The 19,144-nt window shown below is 41.3% G+C and overlaps 1 protein-coding gene across 10 annotated transcripts in view; it reads left to right on the forward strand.

Moving 5' to 3' along the window:
- Positions 1-16,696, forward strand: part of FOXP1 (forkhead box P1) — a 580,801-nt gene extending 564,105 nt beyond the window's left edge. For 9 of the 10 annotated variants that reach the window (XM_034998709.1, XM_034998711.1, XM_034998710.1 and 6 more), the window contains 4 exons: positions 29-150; positions 1,881-1,950; positions 6,315-6,481; positions 11,954-12,133. In XM_034998709.1, the coding sequence (XP_034854600.1) occupies positions 29-150; positions 1,881-1,950; positions 6,315-6,481; positions 11,954-12,098 (504 nt within the window). In that variant the 3' untranslated portion in view covers positions 12,099-12,133. Of the gene's footprint in view, positions 1-28; positions 151-1,880; positions 1,951-6,314; positions 6,482-11,953 lie in introns of all 10 variants that reach the window. The other variant, XM_034998705.1, reaches the window with a different exon arrangement.
- The last annotated feature ends 2,448 nt before the right edge of the window (positions 16,697-19,144 follow it).

The raw sequence follows: 19,144 nt of genomic DNA on the forward strand, positions 1-19,144 counted from the left end.
AATGTTCTCTCTTTTATACTTGCTGCAGAATGCAGTGCGTCATAATCTTAGTCTTCACAAGTGTTTTGTGCGAGTAGAAAACGTTAAAGGGGCAGTATGGACAGTGGATGAAGTAGAATTCCAAAAACGAAGGCCACAAAAGATCAGTGGGTACGTCCACCATGTTTGAACTTCTTAGCCTAGCTTGGATTGTGCTAACAAGTGTCAAGTAGAGGCTTTTGGCTGCTAGACGGTGTTAGACCAACGAACCGGTTTCACGTTGTCTCAGTTAAGGGAAGCAAAAAAGCATTTCATCCCTCCTGTTTTGTATACCCACCAGTCCCCCTGCCCTGCTTGCCGGTCTTTGTTGCATCCCACGCTAGTAGCTTTAGGTGGCAATGCATATTAACCCTCACAAACCATTTGCTTATGCTTATTGCATTTTATTTTCTTTTTCCTGTTCCCTGTATTGGATGTCTGTTCTGCCCCCCCCCCCAACCCCGTCTCCTTTTGTTGCCACTCCATCTCCTTTGCCGCTGCTCCTATCCCAGGGTGCCATTCGCACCAACCTCTCACTGCATAAGTGCTTTATCAGAGTAGAGGATGAGTTTGGGTCCTTTTGGACAGTTGATGATGAAGAGTTTAAACGTGGCCGCCATATTCAACGAGGCCGTCCTCGCAAATACTGCCCCGATGAAAACTTTGACGAGCTTGTCACACAGTAAGAGCCTTTACTTGCTTTTGTTTTGTTTTTTCTGCTGTTGCTTTGGCTTTGCATGGTTGACTCATCCCATGTAGTTTTGCATCTCACCAAGTAGCAGGTACCACGGCTTTTCTGCAATGGAACTAAATTGTGTGATTCGTACATGTATTTCTCTTGTTTCTCTTTGGAACACCAGTGCCTTGAATAATGCTTTTTTGACGTCTTTAATGCACATATTGGTCATATTTTGATTCAGCAGCTTATGGGGACCCTTTAAGAGTAAATACCTTGGCTTGAAAGTAATTCCTCCCAAGGAAAAAGGCAACTTTTATGGAGAGTTAAAATGTGTATTTAACAGGGTACACTTCTTGGTATTTGCCCGCTCAGTTATAAGAATAATGTAAGTGCAATGAATGAGGAGAGAGAAATCCGTAACAGCACCTACACTTCCTTTAAAGGCCAGTGATCAATCTGGGTGACTTCCTACTTGGAAGCCTCTCCTTCCTAGAGATTTTTTTTGAATGGTATCTTGTCTTCGTTGGATTAGTTCATGGACACAGCATCCAGTATTCTTACAACCTCCCAGATTTGGCTGTGCAAGAAAGATCTCAACCCAACCTCCCTGCCTTCCTTGGGAACAACCCTTCCCTGTCACCCCCCTTCTCCCCATCTTCTTTTAGCACTAAATGTGCCTCAGAGGGGGATCTCCTTTAAGAGCCATCCTGCCTTTACCTCCTACAGTCATTCCAGAGTTAATATCATGGAGACGATTCTCTAGCTAACAACTCCCAGGAAACCCTGCTGTCAGCTCACTGACTGACTTCCCCTCACCCCCCAGAGCTTCTGCCTTCCTGTTGGACTCACGGCAGCTACTAAAAATGTGCGGAGAGGTCAAGATGTTGTGTGAGGGGAAGAAAAAAAAGAAGCCTCAGTGGAGGGGAGTGCCCAGGGCTGGTCTAACTGAAGCCCGAATTTTACACCCAGTTTCCTTGAAGAGCAAAGTCCTAGCCCAGGGTATCCACACACACCAGCCCCGTAAAGCCGGGGGGCTGTGGAGAAAACCTAAGTTTCCTTTGGTTTTGTTAATGGGGGACATTTCTGATTTGGAAGGGAGACCAGCAAGCTTAAGATAAAACTTGGCTCGGAACTCAGGGGCTGATTGCGTTTAACTTTGAGTTTTTATCTTTTTCTTATGCAGTAACCCTTCCCTTATTAAAAACATGCAGAGCAGCCACGCCTATTGTACACCCCTCAATGCAGCTTTACAGGTAAGATTAATGGTCGTCCCGAATATGCAGCGGAGGCACATGTCTCCCCCGCTCATTTCAAAATATATTAGCCTCGCTCTAATTAGATATTAAATTTTAATTCCGTTAAACTTTTTTCTTAAGTGCACAAAGCATCGTACTCCCTGGAGGCAAACACATCGGGCTGCTTCAGCATTAGTGGGATGCTTAGCATTTTGAATATTGTGGCAAAAAAATTAAAAGTTCACTTATTAATATTTATCAGCAGTATCATAATTTCCATCCTCTTATTTCAGAATTTCACTTGAGGCAAAAATACCACAAGTGTAATTACTCTAGCACAGCTATTAATGTGCTGGATGATAGGCCACTGTATCACATGACCTTCTATTGTTCACGGGTTTAAAGAGAAAGCAGAGCTTTTTATTTCTTCTTCTAAAGTCTGTTTTAGCATCTTTAGTCCTTTGCCGGGGTGGGGGGGCGGGGATCCAGGTTTGGTTCACTTGGTAAAAGTAAACTGTTTTTGTTTAAACTAGAGGGGTGTTGAAGAACACTCTTTAGGTTTCCAGCAGATTGCTCAAGATTACATAAGCAGCATACAGAATGTTTGTTTCCTACTGACAAACCACTCATTACATAACCAGCATTACCGGGGGATGAAGACACTAGTTTTGAGCAGGAGTGAGTTTACCACCCAGATACGAGTTACCAAGGCAGCCAGCCGAGCCTTTTTATTTATCCCATTTCTCAGTGGTCCCAGTTTGAGTTGGCCTGTCTTCTAGAACAATCTAGGCAGGGGCAAAGGGAATCTTGCTACCTTGAAAAAGACATATTCTGTACATATATAATCCCAGGCCATCCCAGATCTTTACAGCATGGGTTCTTGCTGGGGGCTTTGTTGCCCCAAAATGGGTATATAGTACAATGTCTTGTGCCCCTCCAAAGGGCCATAACACACAGAAACATTTACAGACAAACAGGAGTGTCTTCAAAACGCTCCTTAAGGGGTCAGGGAAGAGAATGAAAAATGGATGAGCTACTTGACATTATGGGAACAGAGTGGGTGAAGAGGCAGGAGATCAGGACGGGCACGTGGTTCTCACTACTCCTAGAACAAATATTTATCGAGCACCTAACCTGCACCCTACACAGTTTCCCAGATCACTCAGCACAGTACACCTTTAACGCAGTTTCCGTGCAGAGGCAAATGCACTGAACTTAGCTTTTCAGTAATTATATTTATTTATTTTTAGCCTGTACCAACTTTAATAGGAGGAACTACTTTCTGAGTTTCTGATAATTACTTGTAGTTTACACAGTAACTTTAGAAAAGCAAATGAGAGCACGCTTAGATGCCGCCACTGTAAATACCATTCATTAGTAACTTATTTTCCCTGGAGTCTTGTGAAGTGTGAATTTAAAGGCTGCTCTATCTGGAAGAGTATTAAGATTACAAGCACATTTTACATTCATGAGGCGGAAAGGAAAAAAAAGCAGTGATCCTCTGGATTCTCTTAACTATGTGACTGACTGATTTAAATTAGTATGCCTTATCATGACAAAACTGCTCATGTTTCTTCTGGAAAACATTTGTTTTTGGCATCCTACCTCCCCCTTCTCGTTTCCAGGGGTAGCCCAAAACAAGCCTTTATGTGCATAATGAGGTGAGGTGAATAAATTGATATAAATTCATGATTGGAGGAATGGATCTTTTTTCCTCTTGTCGAGGACTTTGGATCCACGGTCAGTAGACCGTCTCATGTAACTTTCTCTGCTGTGCAAATTAAATCAGGATTCTACCAGCAGGCTTTCCTTCCCATTATTGCCCATTTCCATTTTTCAAGACAAGTAAAAATAATAGTGGAACAACATCTTAAAAAGATTACTAGAGCAACATAATGCATGATATACAATATATAAAATAGGACAGCAGAATCCACTACAGAAATAAAACATTGGACGTGAGACAGATTGCATTATGCTCTGAAAAAGTGAAGTAACTAAGGGTAACCGTAAAGCTTCTTATTTATAGACTGCCTTTCCCCCGAGGATCTTAGCATGGTTCGTGTTCCAGGAGCAGTGGTACTTATGGACTGAGGCACCTTAGTTTTTTAGTTTTTTGGGGGGGGGGGGGGGGGTGGTTTTGTTTTTTGGGCAGAGGTGCCAGTTTGATAGGAAACCACATACTATACACAGGACCATTTATATAATGAAGTCCGTTATAAAAATCATACCCCACCTGCTCCTCCGTAGACATCAACTACAAAAACAAACAAAAAAAAAACCACTTTGTTAATGTTTCTAGCCTTGGGTGGGTTGCTTTGATCACTCACTCAACAAAGAAGGTGCAAGAGGCTCTCTGGCCTATCAGGCACCATCCTCCCACCTGGTCATTTTCTTAAAGGGACCAGGCTGGTTTTCCGCTTTCCTTCTTTCTGGTCTCTCTCACCACCGAGGGATCAACAGAAGTGCTTGCCTTTTGGATGCCTTTCACCACCGTGGCTGTTGGGCCTCAGCCCATGTTTTAACGACCTTCACCTAGAACACTTCGAGAGCCAAGGAGAACACATCATCCTAAGAAGGTTGCTCTGTCTGTAAGGGTGACCATCTTATGCCATAGAACACCTTCTTACAAACATTTCAGTTTTGTCTTTACCTCTCCATTTTTGACTGGAGAAGCTGCTAAAAAAAAAAAAAAAAAAAACATGCTGTAGAGATGGCCTCACTTGGGCCACGTTCTGACTGTGTCATGGTGACATGAGAGCAGAACTTCCATGACTGGGAGAGGCATGACCACTGAGTTGTCTCAAATGAAGGCCGTTAAGATGCTTGTCCAGCTGCAGTTTGCAAAAAAAAAAAAAAATTAAAAAATAATCTGGCAACCGTTCTTGCTTTTTGCTCTGCCAAAAAAAGAAAAAATGCTTTATTGCGATTATAAGAGATCTGTTGGAAAAAAAGTACTTGATGCAAATTATTTAACAAACTGTAGGAGAGCGAAGGAATGTTCAGATTTACTGTTCATCAAAATGAGTTCACCACATTTGGAAATAAAAACAGGATTTTTTTTTTCCCACTTTTTAAAAGCAGGCAGTTATATAAATCCAGAAGTGGAGGGAAGGGAAATCTGTGGGCTTGCACAGAGCCTGTCTTTGAAATCGTCCATTGGCCAATGCTGTGTTAAGTGGAGACCCGTCCAGGGGATTGTATCTAAGAAGGCATTCCTGGCTTTGGAGTTTGTACAGTGAGCGAGGCTGCAGTTGTCCTAATAGGCACATTCCCTGCAGCCCGCTCTGTCTTCATTTTTGGCTCTTTCTTTCTCTCTAGAGCCAGGATTTCTAGAATACTTCGGACTCTTGTGTGACTGGCCAATTGAAGTCACCAAGCCAGATTGTCTTGTGATTGTACTTTCTCCTCATTAGGATGGAAAACCAGGCATATTGTAGTCTGCAAGAGGACAGTTTTGATAAATCTTGGTCTAATTACACTGCCAGTTTTTAAAAGTCTGTCCTCTTCAATAAAATGAAAAGTTACTGGGTCATAATCTCTACCCAATGAAACAATATGGATACTTTAGTCCAAAGCTGTATTTAATGACTGTCTGCATTTGAGACTGGGTGGTCATTTTATTCAAACACAGGAGGATGAGAAGTGAACAGTATCCCACCACAGACTTCAGGATTTCCTCTTTTCTCCATTTCCACTCTTTTGGGCTGGCACTCATGTAGAGTGACAGATTTTTTTTTTCCTTCAGTCCTAAAATTCCAGATTGACCGGTCTGAGTCTGAAAGATTGAGATAACTGTGGGGTAACATCACACAAACTACACTAAACAGATTCAGAAATCATTAAAACCGAAACGATGGTGGCAGATAAAAATGGACTCCAATTCTATAATCTCTTCCTTTTCTATAGGATCTAAGAGGTAAATGTTTATGGAAGTTCTCATAAGTTTGAGCTGTGAGGCCAGAATAATTGGATCAAATCTTTACTATCCAATACTGGAGTCATCAAAGTGGATAAAGAAATGAAAATTCCATTATATTTCCCTGTGATCTGGAAATATTCAGTTCCTCCTGAAAGAAGGCATCAGACAGAAAGCTCATTTTAGATAGCCCTGTCTAAACCACGTGACTCTACCCAGCAGGGCTAAATTGAGTCCTCCCTCCCCACCAGCGCTTTGGTCCCAGCTAGCTCTTGGAAACCAAGCATGGGACATGTGTCGCAAGTCTGCCTTTTAAAGCAAAATCCTTCTCCCCGTTAGAAACTTGTATTGGCCAGCCCTACTAAGAACCTAAGCGGAAGATTGTTGACTACACCCGTAATTAACGGCTTCCCTGTCTGGGCTTACCCTACGTCCTCATATATTTTCTCTTCGTTGCTAACAGGCTTCAATGGCTGAGAATAGTATACCTCTATACACTACCGCTTCGATGGGAAATCCCACTCTGGGCAACTTAGCCAGCGCAATACGGGAAGAACTGAACGGGGCAATGGAACATACCAACAGCAACGAGAGTGACAGCAGTCCGGGCAGATCCCCTATGCAAGCCGTGTGAGTACTGTCCACCCAGAAGGTCTCTGCGTGCAGGTCCCAGTCTCCCGCTTCGGTGTGCACACAAGCCCTTCTCAAGCTGCTCTTGATACCTTTTCTGTCATTTCTGCTTTCCTAGAATCTTGGTAAAAGTTCGTGCTTCTGGAAATGTTTAGCTTGGTTAGCACGTAAAAGGACCATTTACTAACTTTCCCATGAAAGCAGTCGGCTTCATGCAGCCCTACAAGTGCTCTGAGCAATAATGCGGGTGACTCATTTGCTTTTTTTCCCTCTGCTTGGCATCTCAGGCCATCCTTTAAGCCACATTACCTTTTCCTCCTAAAATCGGCATGTGTCTCTGTCCGTTTGTTCAACTTGCGGGCACGCCGAACCTAGCAGGCGGAAAAAGAATGCTTGTTTACTTGGCCGTGTGATAGTCTGAACCGCAAACACAACGCTGAAGTGTTATGACCAGGCGTTAATGATGGCACAAATGAAAGGCGGCATGATTTATAGATTGCTCTTAAAATATCAAAAGGAAAATTAATAGGAGCATTATAGCAGCAGACGGCAGTCTAATGAGCACCATATAACTGAATGAAGTGATGGGCGATGGTTGTCCCTGCTGCGTGTGAATGGGTTGAATGGCACTAGGACCGGTCCAACGACAGGAGAGGTGTGATGCCTGGCAGCCGGGGCACACCCTCCCTCCCCCCGTGGGTGTGTGGGGGGAGGTGCATGGCTGCAGAAGAGCCCCAACTGGGGCAACTCCCTCTCTGCCAGGGAAAGCTTAAAAGAGAAAAGAAGCCACATTGTTCCAGATGCTTGGATTTGTGGGGGATGCTCTAGAGGGACAGTCTCTCCCTTGGAGCAAGTATCTGGTCCACCGTTGCCCAATTTAAAGGAAGAAACCAATCCAATGTTTGCAGCACTGGCCGTTCCTAGAATAGGCCACTTGTCTACACACTCCTTCTGAATTACTTGACCAACACCTTATTTTAAGATAATTTGAGTGATGGGAATGGAAATACGACCTGTAGCCACGAGGGCCAGAAAGAATTGGCATCAAAGGACAAGGAAAAGAAAAATGCTCTCGGTCAGGGTAATGAGTGGGTTGGGGGCAATCTGAAATTTGATTATTTAGCATTTGAGTTTCATGCCCAAAGTGTTTTGAAAAGGCTCTTAAAAGATGGAAATGATCATTTTTAATTTATGTGAATAGTCTCTTTATTTACTGCACAACATTTTAAGAATGTGTTTATCTTTGACACGGATACTGCTCTGTATCATCTTTTCGAAAGCAGTCTGGTGTTTCTGACTTGACTGTAGTCACACTCGTGTTCATTTTTAAATCATTGTCATGACAGGAGTGTTTACTCAGATATTAAGGAAGTTCAGACCAAATATAAATTGGTGTATAAGCACCTTCAAGAAATGCTCATTAAAGCAAGTATTTCTGAAGTTATTCAATGGAAGAGAGACTATTTCTCATCATCTTTATGAACTCCAAGGGTTAGCTGATGTCTATTCCTACTATTTAGTGCAAAGCATTACTGAAAAGAGAAAGAGATTTGGATAAAAACTTCAGGCAACAGTTAAGAATGACGCTAATTTTGCTGTACAAGATAAACAAATTAACTTTGTGGTGGCTTTAACAACTTTGAATTAACCCCAGTGTTACCAGAAACCACATTTCGCAAGCAGTCAGCATCATTTTTAATGAAATGAAGGTTACGGTTGTGTTTTGTTTGTAACGAGATGAAGGTTTCGGTTGTTTTTTGTTTGGGTTTGTTTTGGTCTTGTTAAGGAAACCCGACGTAAAGATGTCAAAATGCACTGTTGTTCAGATCTCCCCGCTTTACACTGTTTGCTAAATATAATTATATGTCAACAGCGTAGTCCCTGTGCCCGCTCTCAGTGTCACAGACTGTTACTCTTTTTGACCCTGTGTTTCCATTAAGTGAATTCTGTAATGACATAGTTTTCCTTCTTGGGCAATATGCATTACCCTGCTATGATGCAAATTGTTTCTTAACTGTTCTAGTCTATTGGAATAAATCAAGCCGTAAACTTTATGGCATGGCTTAAAGAACCTTGTTAGTTCGGCAGCCCAGCTACTATCTAGCATTGGAACAGCGCTCCTCCTTCTCACCCTTTCTGTGCCGCTTCAGGGCTACCACATTTTGTTTCTCTTCGGAAACACTAGAAAGTAGCCACATAATTATGGCTTTGGGGCATTATACTTTCATCCTGATAGGAGCTAACGGAGCTACAAAGCACAATACTCCATGCTGTGCACACACCCTCCGAACACAATGCCCCTAAACACCAGTCAGCTTTAGTTAAAAACTCTCGTGTTCCCAGAGTGGCTAGACAAAGGAATTACTCAGATGTAAGGAGGGAAATGTGTGGTTTTGCAGTTATTCATTGGGAACCGTTGGGGAAGTAGGAGTTGGGGGGGAAAGGTGGGGCAGGGGACAGCGTGCAGGATGGTGCATCGTGCAGTTCCGATTTCTAGGAGACACACGAATGTGTGTGAAGCATCGTATCTTAAATAGTTTGCATCTTACCTGAGATGTATCGTGCTTGGAAATCCATTCTCTTTTATTCTCTGAAGCACCGCAGGCGTGTGTGACTGCATTTGCCACCCTCGGGGGGATCTGCTGGGATCAAGGAATGTTATGCAGCTGGATTTCGTTTCCCTGGAGTTCTAAGAAGCCTTAATGTCTAAGTCAGTTGGGTTGTCAGGTTGTCACACAGATCTCGTCAGTTAGTATTTGTTGGGGACCCACTCTGCATTAGGCACTGGGGTGAGCCAGCATGCGTGATGGGGTCCTAACCTGGGTCTTGGGGAGGGTAAATAATCTTACTCAAGCGCAGCTGCAACTTTCCAGGGAAAACAAAACCTTCTCTAACGTGAACATTGTATCTGGCTTGTTTTTGTTTGTGCCTAGCAAAACATTTGTCAGAGTGGAAAATTATAAAGCAAGAACTTCATTAAGAATGTTCCATTTCTTCTCCATCCTCCCACCCCCTATAGCCTTATATCATCTCATGTCATCAAATTCACGTTTCTAAACCTGAAAAGATTAATAATTCTGATTAAAGAAGTGAAAGTAGGAAAATGCTGATCAGGGAAACCACATTTGAACTTCAATACAGGGCTAAGTAACACATAGATACATTTCTAGCCAAATGTGATCAGCAGAGAAGGGGGGCGGTAAATTTATGAAGTAGCACTGCTCAATAGTGAAAATATGAAATTCAAACAGGAAGAAATGTTCACCACTGTCAGTAATCCAAGAAGAACAATTTAAGGTAACCGGAGCTTACCGTATACCTGGTAAACAACAAAATATTTTTTAAAATGTAACACTTGGGACTGATGAAGTTGAGTCTAAATTGATATCGCCCCTTTGGAAATTAATACTATAATAAATCTTAAGAACCATGAAGATGTTTTTGGCCTTTGCTCCCAGAATTTCATTCTTAGAAATTTATCCTGAGGAGGTAAATCAACAGAAATAGGAAGATTAATGGATAAAAGTGGTGGCTGTATTATTCAAAGAGCAAAAGAAGGAAAAAAAAGACAATCACAAAATACCCAGTATTAAGGGACTGCAGAGTCCACACAAGGTATCTCATATACCCATAAAAATTACAACTGAAAAAGCTGACAGACTAATATTTGTTATGTATACGATATGTAAAAATATGATGCCACACAGGAGAGGATAGGCAAAAACAAAAAAACCTACCTTAATTTTGGGCTTATGGGTGATTTTTTTTAAAAGGCATAATCATCAATACACTTAATTATTCCCTAAAGAATATAGGGGCTCCTACCAGGGCTGGCTTCGGAGGCATGGTTAGAAGTTTCAGTGCTTCTGCCGTTTCCATTTTGAAATTCTGACTAATTTTTGAACCGCATCTTCACTTTTCACTGGGGCTCTGCAAATTACGTAGCCAGTCCTGTGTCTTCCTGTAGAAACACAGAGAAGTAGGGCCATGAAAAAAACTGAAAAAAGGATGGAGCACAACCAGGAAAATGCACTGGACTACTACAACTTCGAGACATTTCGTTTTGCGACTAGTTTTAGGCAGATGGGCACAATTTTTTAAAAGCTCTTTCTCCTGACATCTACCCCCAGACACACTCTGGGCTGTGCTAATTTTAGAGTCAATTGGTTTTCTGAAGGTTCACCTCGTCAAGGGCAGTCCAAAGCACTCCTGTTTGTTTTTAAATGGTTCAAGTGGCCTTTGGGGGTTTGCATACATCAATTATTTAGGAAATCAGCCATCCCCAGTACCACCTCTTATTACTAATACTTGATAACGTCAATTAAAAAATCCTCCCTTCTGCAGCCAGTGCCAGCGATGGGACCATTTTAACTTGAATGGTTCTTTTCCATATCAAAAGGCTTGCAACAGAAAGTAATTTGTATTTGCAAAGGATCAGTTGTAAATATGATTTACGAACAACATTTCTCAGTTGTTATCGGAGTGGTTTCGCGTGATCCCCCGCAGGCCCCTTTGGGTGAACCGTGTGCTGGGCCATAATGAGGAAGTTGGCAGATCGCGTCACAGGCTGCGGCGTCCTGGTGGCCGCTACCAGCCAGCCCTCTTGTTTTGCCTTGTTTACAGCTGACAGCGTTATTATTCTGATCGGGGCTCTGCTTTCTTATCATATTGTTGTGTTGGGCGAGCCTTTTCCTCTCCGTTTGTGTTTCCTGGCAGGGCTTTTCTTGCCTTATTGACAGTTTGTAAAAATATGCATTAATTTGGAGTTTCAAGCATGTATCATGGTGTCTCTTTGCTGTGTTTGCTTGAAGTTGATTAATGATAGAACCTCGCTTGGGGTCGGTCTCTGGAGAGTTCTTTCACAGGTTCTGCATGTTAACTAGCAAAGCAGAACACACAGCAAGCCATGATTAGCCCAGCCTCCCGCGCTCAGTGGTCCCCACAAACCACCATTGTGTTACAGATTCTTATTTCACGTAATGATTTGAAGACTCGGATTCCTCTCCCCGGGAAGCCACTGTGGGGCCTGTTATCTGGTGCTCAAAGTGTGGTCCTCCTCGGACCAGAGGCATTGCCTGGGAGCTTGCTAGGGATGCAGAGTATCGGGCCCCACCCCAGACCTGCTGAGTCACACGTGGCTATTTAACAAGAGCCCAGGGTGACTTGAGTGCACAGGACGGCGAGAGACACACCCCGGGGAAGAGAGGCTGCTTCGGGCCAGAGATCACCCTAGAGCAGCTCTGCCCAAAGGAATCTTCTGCCGTGACAGAAATTTGTCATCTCTGTGCTGCCCCATCGTAACTGAGAAACTCCGTTTGAAATTGCATTAAGTTTTCATTTAAAGGGTCACACGTGGCTAGTGCCTCTGCTGGGAGACAGTACAGTCCTAGAGTGTGGCTTCTGTTGCCCAAAGCCCCGAACTTGCCGTGGTTGGGAGGGGCCCTCAAGTGAACCTCTTTTCATCTCTTCCAGGCATCCTGTGCACGTCAAAGAAGAACCGCTCGATCCAGAGGAAGCTGAAGGGCCTCTGTCCTTAGTGACAACAGCCAACCACAGTCCAGATTTTGACCACGACAGAGATTACGAAGACGAACCAGTAAATGAGGACATGGAGTGAACGTCTCTGGGCGGGGGCCAGCCCAAGAACGAAGATTGGGGGAAAAAAACAAAAAAACAAAAACAAAACAAAACAAAACACGTCAAAAGTTAGCAGTGAAATTGTTCTCCATTTGTTGTACAGTCTGGAGGATTTTCACTACATTTTGACAACTCTGAAACGTGTTAACTCTTAGTGCCATCAAGAATCCCATTTGGGAGTATTTTTGATTTTTCTACTTTTTGTTGAAAAAAGGAATTTGTACTCTGTGCATTGGATGGACTTGTTTGGTACTTGGGATTTTCCGCTCTTAAGTCAACATCAGTGTTGTAAATTTGCTAAACTGATTCACTTTTAGCAGCAGACTTTGAACTGCAGTCCTGCCGACGTCGGACACCCAGCTGAGCATGTGCACCTAAGCCGCAGACCAAGCCTCTGCCCGGAATTTAAGGATTCCAACGGACGACCGATTTGCACAGTACTGCATGTTGATTATCACTGCCTTTACTCTTTTTTTTTTTTTTTGGTTCGTTTTTGTTTGCGTTTTGCTTCCAGTTGGGATGGGGAAGGCCTTTGTGTGTGTACTGGGGGGAGGGGGTTAAAAAGTAATTATCCCGAACTTTTTAATGTATTGCATTTTTTTTTTTTTTTTTTTTTTTGCTTCTGCTCTACCATTTTAAGTTCTGACCTCAGGCCTCCGTTTGGGCCCACGGCCTCCTGGAGGCTTCAAGTTTTCTGTACCTTGTGATGAATGTTAATAGGTGTTTTTATTATACAAAAGCTGAATGTCATTTCTCGTTCGCAGTTTTCTGTCACTCATTCCAGCTTCCTTCAGACATAACCACGTTTTCTCCAAAGTCCGAAAACATTCCGTTTTGGTCTTTTTCAAAAAAGGTCCCAAATGCTGCACTCTACACATGAAGGTCCTCTCACACAGACGTGAAGTCCTGCCAGAAAGAAAGAGAATGAATGACAGAAAAAAAAAAAAAGAATAGAGACACCCTAGGAACAACGCAGATTCATTCCACGAAGCAGTATTGGAGGCGGGAAGGGGGTTGTTTCAGGTTTGGTTTCAGTTTTTTGGTTTTTGGTTTTTGGTGTTTTCTATTTTACAGCTACCATCGTGGTTAAGCAGTGCCCCAGCACAAGGAGACCTAGGCAGCGCTCCCCCCACCCCCTAAGAGCTCCTGCTAGACCCCCAGTGTGGCCGTGGAGGGCTCGCCCTGTGGTGACCAAGTTGCCATGGGCCACAGGCTCGCTGAGGCGAAAACCAACACGGGTTGCTTTGTTTGCAAAAGGACCCAAAAAGCTGGCTTCCCCCGAGCAACTCTGGTGAAAGTGGTGGCAGCGCTGAATTTGAACGTCAGTCCAGACCTGCTTGGTGGCATTAATCTGTTTGAATGCAAATTAGATTTCAGATTGAATTTGTTATGGAAGTTAATGAGGACTGAGTTCAGCAATGCTCAAGTGTTCATTTCAAACATGTGAATTCGGTACTGCAGTTCAGTTTGTTATGCAATATTATCACACCAAGCCAGTATCCAAAACTAACAGAAGACATCGAGGAGACGGGGGTGCATGGTGCCCCAGAATGTTTGGAGAAACATACATGGCACACAGAATGTGACAGTCATCGGTCAGTACAACCTCAGTCCTTAGAACCCCTCAACGCCTCCACTCTGCACCCACTTTCCTGTCACTCATTTATTTATCTAGGACCGTAGCTTTTGTTTTTAGTTTGAGAGCCTTTCGGAGCTTAATTTATATTCTTTGTACCTTTTTTTTTTCCCTAAAATTACCAAAGATATTACGCAAAGGTAAATTATGTTCTCTGTTTTATGCTTTATCTGATGAAGCCAAATATCCTCTTATTGTTGATCAAAGGAGGTGAAAGAATTTAGAGGCAATTGATGAGTTCTAGGCTATTGCTAACCTGAGAAAGAACTGCTCCTTCGTCATAGAATAAATTTAGAAGACCAAGTAGGTAATGGAACCAAAGCTGTTACTTTTGTTATTTTTTTTTTTCTTGTTCTGTACCTCAACAGAGACCAAAACTCATAAATATGAGAGGTTACGGGGCTGCTGAAGGTGTTACAGGAGCTAGGGAAGGAGAGGAGTCCCATCTCAAAACCATGAATGGATGCCACTGCAAATTAGGGAGTAACCAGTAAAGGAGACAGTCAAGATAAAATGGAACGAAAACAGAAAAGCTTCTACAATGCAACTCAATCACGTAGTACCATTCCTAGAATGTTTTGTTTTGTTTTCCAGAAAGATTGTATGCCACTTTGGTTTTAAGGACTGTGCTAAGATCACTGCATCAATTTTGCTCTGTCTGGGCATTGATCTTCCGGTATTTTGTTTGGTTTAAAATATTTTCCTTTTTCCTTCCTTTTTTTTCTAATTAGGCTTTGGTCAGCATTTTTCATTTAAAAAAAAAAAAAGTAACACTCCCATCCACTCATAAGCTTGGTACAAAAACTTCTTTGCCAGTTTCTTTTGAAGCTTCACTCTGCTTTCTGTATAAAGGGCAGTCTGTGGTCACTCGAGACTTTTTTTTTCCTTTTTCTTTTTCTTTTTTTTTTTAAACTTTTCCAGGCAGCTTCATGATGTGCAGGCAGTAGCCAGACAGGGTCATGGGAAGGGGGCCCTGTGCTTCTAAACTGAGTGGTTGCTGGTTAGTTTGGTATTCAAAAGAGGATAAAAATCTGGTAGATTAGTTCATTCTCAGCATGTGTAGCTAGACATGAGTAAAGATAACAGCATGAGAAACTGTTAGTACGCATACCTCAGTTCAAACCTTTAGGGAATGACGAAAATTAAAAAAAAAATACATTTCACTCAGTTGCACTTAGTCGTATGTCTTGCATGCCTAGTCTAAAGACTGTAGCAAAAAGAAAAAAAAAAATTAGATTTTACATATCTTTGCAGGTACCACAGCCCTGCAGATAAACCAACTGAAAAAAAAAATTCTCAGGCTTTACAGCAAGCAAAGTTCACTATGATTTTTACAATTCTGATTCTGTATCCCTTGGGGGGGGGGGTGTTCCAGTCGCTTCTTTAGGATGGGGTTTATTATGTTGTACATATATTCCAATGTGTCTGTGTGAATCTTTGTCTTTTTTGGGGGAGGGCAGAGGGTGGTTCTTTTTTTAGATATTGTTCCTAAAAAGGAATAAATGCATACACCTGTTTGTCAAAACACCTTTGCTTTTTGTGCAACTGCTTTATATTAACGATACTAAAAAAAAAATAGCTTTGGAAAAAAACTACTGTATGTAATGGGATTGCAGAATATGCTGCACATGTATTTTATTTAGTTATCCTTGCTTTAAGAATATTGGATGACATTTCCTGACATGTGGGAGGGAGAAATTCCCTAACCTTTTTTTTTCCCCCCCACCTTTGGCTTTTAAATTGTAACATAGTTGACAGATTTTTTTTTTCTGTTCTCATTGATCAGAGCATTTTGTACAGATTTGTGTGTGTGTGTGCGCGTGCGTGTTAATCTGTTTTTTGATACATTCCTATCCCTTGTGTTTATCCTACCACTGCCTTCCTGGCTATCTTAAACCAGTTCATACATTTGAAAAGAGAAAAAAAAAATGCTGTTTTAAAAAAAAATGTTTTTCTCCTGCTGCAGTAAATATTTTGCATGATGAAATGCCAGGGTCACACTTTCAAAGTTTATCAGTGAAGTAGTGATTAATAATGGGGAGTTGTCAAAGCTATTGAACTTTTTGTATAAAAAAAAAGAAAACTTTACAAGGTGCCAAGATGTAAAGACAATTTGTTACTTTTTTTTTTTTTCTTCAAAGAAAAGCGTACATTAGGGAGATAGTCCCTTGTATCAGGCAAATGCACTGTCAGGAATGAGAATCCATCCTCCTTGTCCCTAGAGTCTGTCCTTGTAAGAGAGTGACGCTGCCCGCAATGAACCAGCCGCGAGATGAAGCATCAAGGGTACTGTACATGCAGAGTGACCGGCTGCCTCACGACCTTGGGACAGCTCAAACACTATTCCCAGCATTCCATCACACCGAGTCAAGAATACCTTGGATTCTGCACCCCAAATCTGATGGATGTAAATCACTAGCTATTTTATCATGGAAAAAAAAAGTTAAAAAAAAAAAATTCTCCTTTCCACATTCCAGCTGAGCTCCGTTTCCAAGGGTACAAAGAAGAACACGCTCATAAGGATTTTGAATCTTTGGGGTACCTTTTGGTTCGTGGTATTCCCTCTTGATATTTTGGATGTTTTTGAATGTCGGTTTCGCTTTTTTATCCTGAGAATGAGACTTAATTATTCTAAAGGCATTTTATGGGCCCAGTGTGGTTCGCACGATCTCTGCTACCCAGAAGCCTCGAGGAAGATGGTCCAGTCCAGAATGTGCGCACGGTGCTTCGTGGATATGTGCTGCCAGGAACGAGAATTTTTTCAGTTTCGTTTTGTTTTGATAAGGCATAAAAGAAACTCATTCCTTGACATCAACTGTAATTCCATCATTCCATGTCTGTGGATACAGACAATAAAAAAAAAATGTTGTGTAGTCAGTACTCATTACTGACATGATAGCATTCTCAAATGCAATAAAAATGCTGGTTGTTCACACTGGTAGTAAAAAGTCGCGACAGCCTAAGTTTCTTTCCCCCTTCTGACCTGCTGATCTTGTATGTTCGGTATCACCAGCTGCTTCCAACACAGAATTAAAAATCAATCTTGACTAAAAGCTTCCATCATCACAGAGGGCTGAAGCTCTCATCCTCAGGATTTCAAGTGCTAAGTCTCCACTTAGGGAACTGGAAAACACTGAAAACATAAAGGCTACCTTTTCTCCCGAGGAAGCACACCCTTATTTCTGTTCATCAAATTTTATACAGGGAAAAAAAAAAAAAAACCAAAATGTTTAATAACTAGCATTAAGAGCAAACTAAAATTTCAGAGGAAAGCAATTTCATGAATAATTCATTAAAATTTCACATCTGCAAGATTAGTCATCCAAATAAAATGCTAATGTCAAAAACATGGCACCGTCTATAATATTCTCATCAAGAAATCTTTTTGCATATAATGATAAATGCTTAGATTAGAACAAATGATTTTACAAAAATATTATATCAGAAGTATGCTAGATAACCGCATCCAGTACAGAAAACAGTGAAGCTTCAGGAACTAAATATTCCAGAAAAACCATCTTGATTTCGAGATTTGTTTCTTTGCATAGCTTGATAAAAGAAAAAAAAAACACTGCTATTGTCTTTAATACTATTATGTCATATATGTTCTAAGGATTAATGAGTTTGGGCATCATCTTTCAGTAAAAATTAAATTGGTATATTGAAAGCAGCACTGGAAGTGTCCAAACCGGGGTAACATAAAACCGTTCAGTCTGTAATTCAGAGCGTAACACAAGCCAAAAGATGACTTGAAAATTAACCAAGCTGCTCCTATTCGGCCAAACACCGGCTGCTGGTGAGGAGCACGTAAGCGTGCTTTCCCAGCATTGTTTTGAAAAGCCTATCTTATGAAGAAAAAAATTTTTAATATAGGTTTTGCTATTAAGTTACAAAGTAGTGTCCTCTTTTCATTAACAGTTATGCCACAGTCTAGAAGCCCTCTAGTCTGATAATTAATAAAACATTTGAACCCTTAATTCTCATCTAGCTACTAAGAATATAATATGAGGGTTAATTGAAATTCCTTTAAATGCCAGGCTTAAACATAAATACTGCTTACAGCATATGCAGTTGGTAAAATTAAATATGTACACATATTTGAATAAGCTGAAGGACCCAGACCAAGTGTGACAATGCATTAGGGAAGATGTTGCTGGTTGGTGCCTAGTACCTTTTTCACTGGATTTCTGGAATTCTTCTGAAGCAGGAACATCCTCCTCCACACATTCATTTAAGTCTGGTTGCTCAGGTAAAGGAGGCAGCAAGCCCAAAATACATGTTCTTCTTTTAAATGGAGGCCTTTATAAACAGAAAGTAAGACTCAGACGAATTTCACATCAACACAAACAGCTGCATGATATTAACGATCTCCCCCCCCCATCTGCCCCCCAGTAGACCAAAACAAAGTGTAATTAGTCTTCCTTACTAGATTTTGTCTTCTTTGGTATTACATATTCACATAGAGGGTAGTAATCACAATTTATCTTTCATCTTCATTGTAGTTGGGTCAAGTAAAAGTATTCTTTATTAAAATAAAGTGAAGTTGGGTCTCAAACCTTCATTTAAGGAACTGACTGATGAAAGGTTTAAGACAGAATTCACACTGGAGGGAAATTAAATTACATACAAAAACACTGGTTTAACTGGGACAATATTTGGATTAGAAAGCCATCACTCTAGCTATAACCTACTTTTATTTATTTTTAAACAGGCTTTTATTTTTTAAAAAAACAAAACCCTTTGTTGTCTTATTTCCACTCTGTAAAATGACATTCGATGCTTAATACCATATATATATATAAATGATCAACGGGGGGTATTTTTTGGTGGTTTTTTTTTTTTTTTTTTTTTGGCTTATACCAAGAATATAGGGAGGAGAAAAAGACAAGCTTCAAGTTATAATGTTAATTTGAAGGTAACCGGCCTTTCAAGAATTAATTTCAGCCAAAGCAATAAACATTATTTACCAGCTTGTGACATTTTTATCACTCATCATATTAGCAAATTTCCATTGAAAATGCTAAAATGGTTCGTCATAAGGCAGATAACTGCTCTAGCTATAAAAATGACCAACACAAGTGCCGCTACTCAAACATTAAATTATACTGTAATTAATAAAGACAGTTAAACTGTCTACTAGCAACAGCAATTTAGGTAACCACATTTGATCGGCTATAAATTGTAACTACATTAAAATTCCAGAAATATTAGCAATATGGATTACTTGATGGAAGTCAGTGCTGATCACCAACTCCCCCCAACCCCCCCCCCCTTTTTTTTTTAACACCGGAAACATAGGTCAGGTTGACCACAAATCCGTGGGCGAAGATCAGGCCTTAGCACTTTTAATCTTGTGAAACAAGCAATTACAAATAGTCGCATCGATTTGT

Source organism: Mirounga leonina, unplaced genomic scaffold, assembly GCF_011800145.1.
Source record: "Mirounga leonina isolate KUSES-001 unplaced genomic scaffold, KU_Mleo_1.0 Mir_94, whole genome shotgun sequence".
Classification (NCBI taxonomy): domain Eukaryota; kingdom Metazoa; phylum Chordata; class Mammalia; order Carnivora; family Phocidae; genus Mirounga; species Mirounga leonina.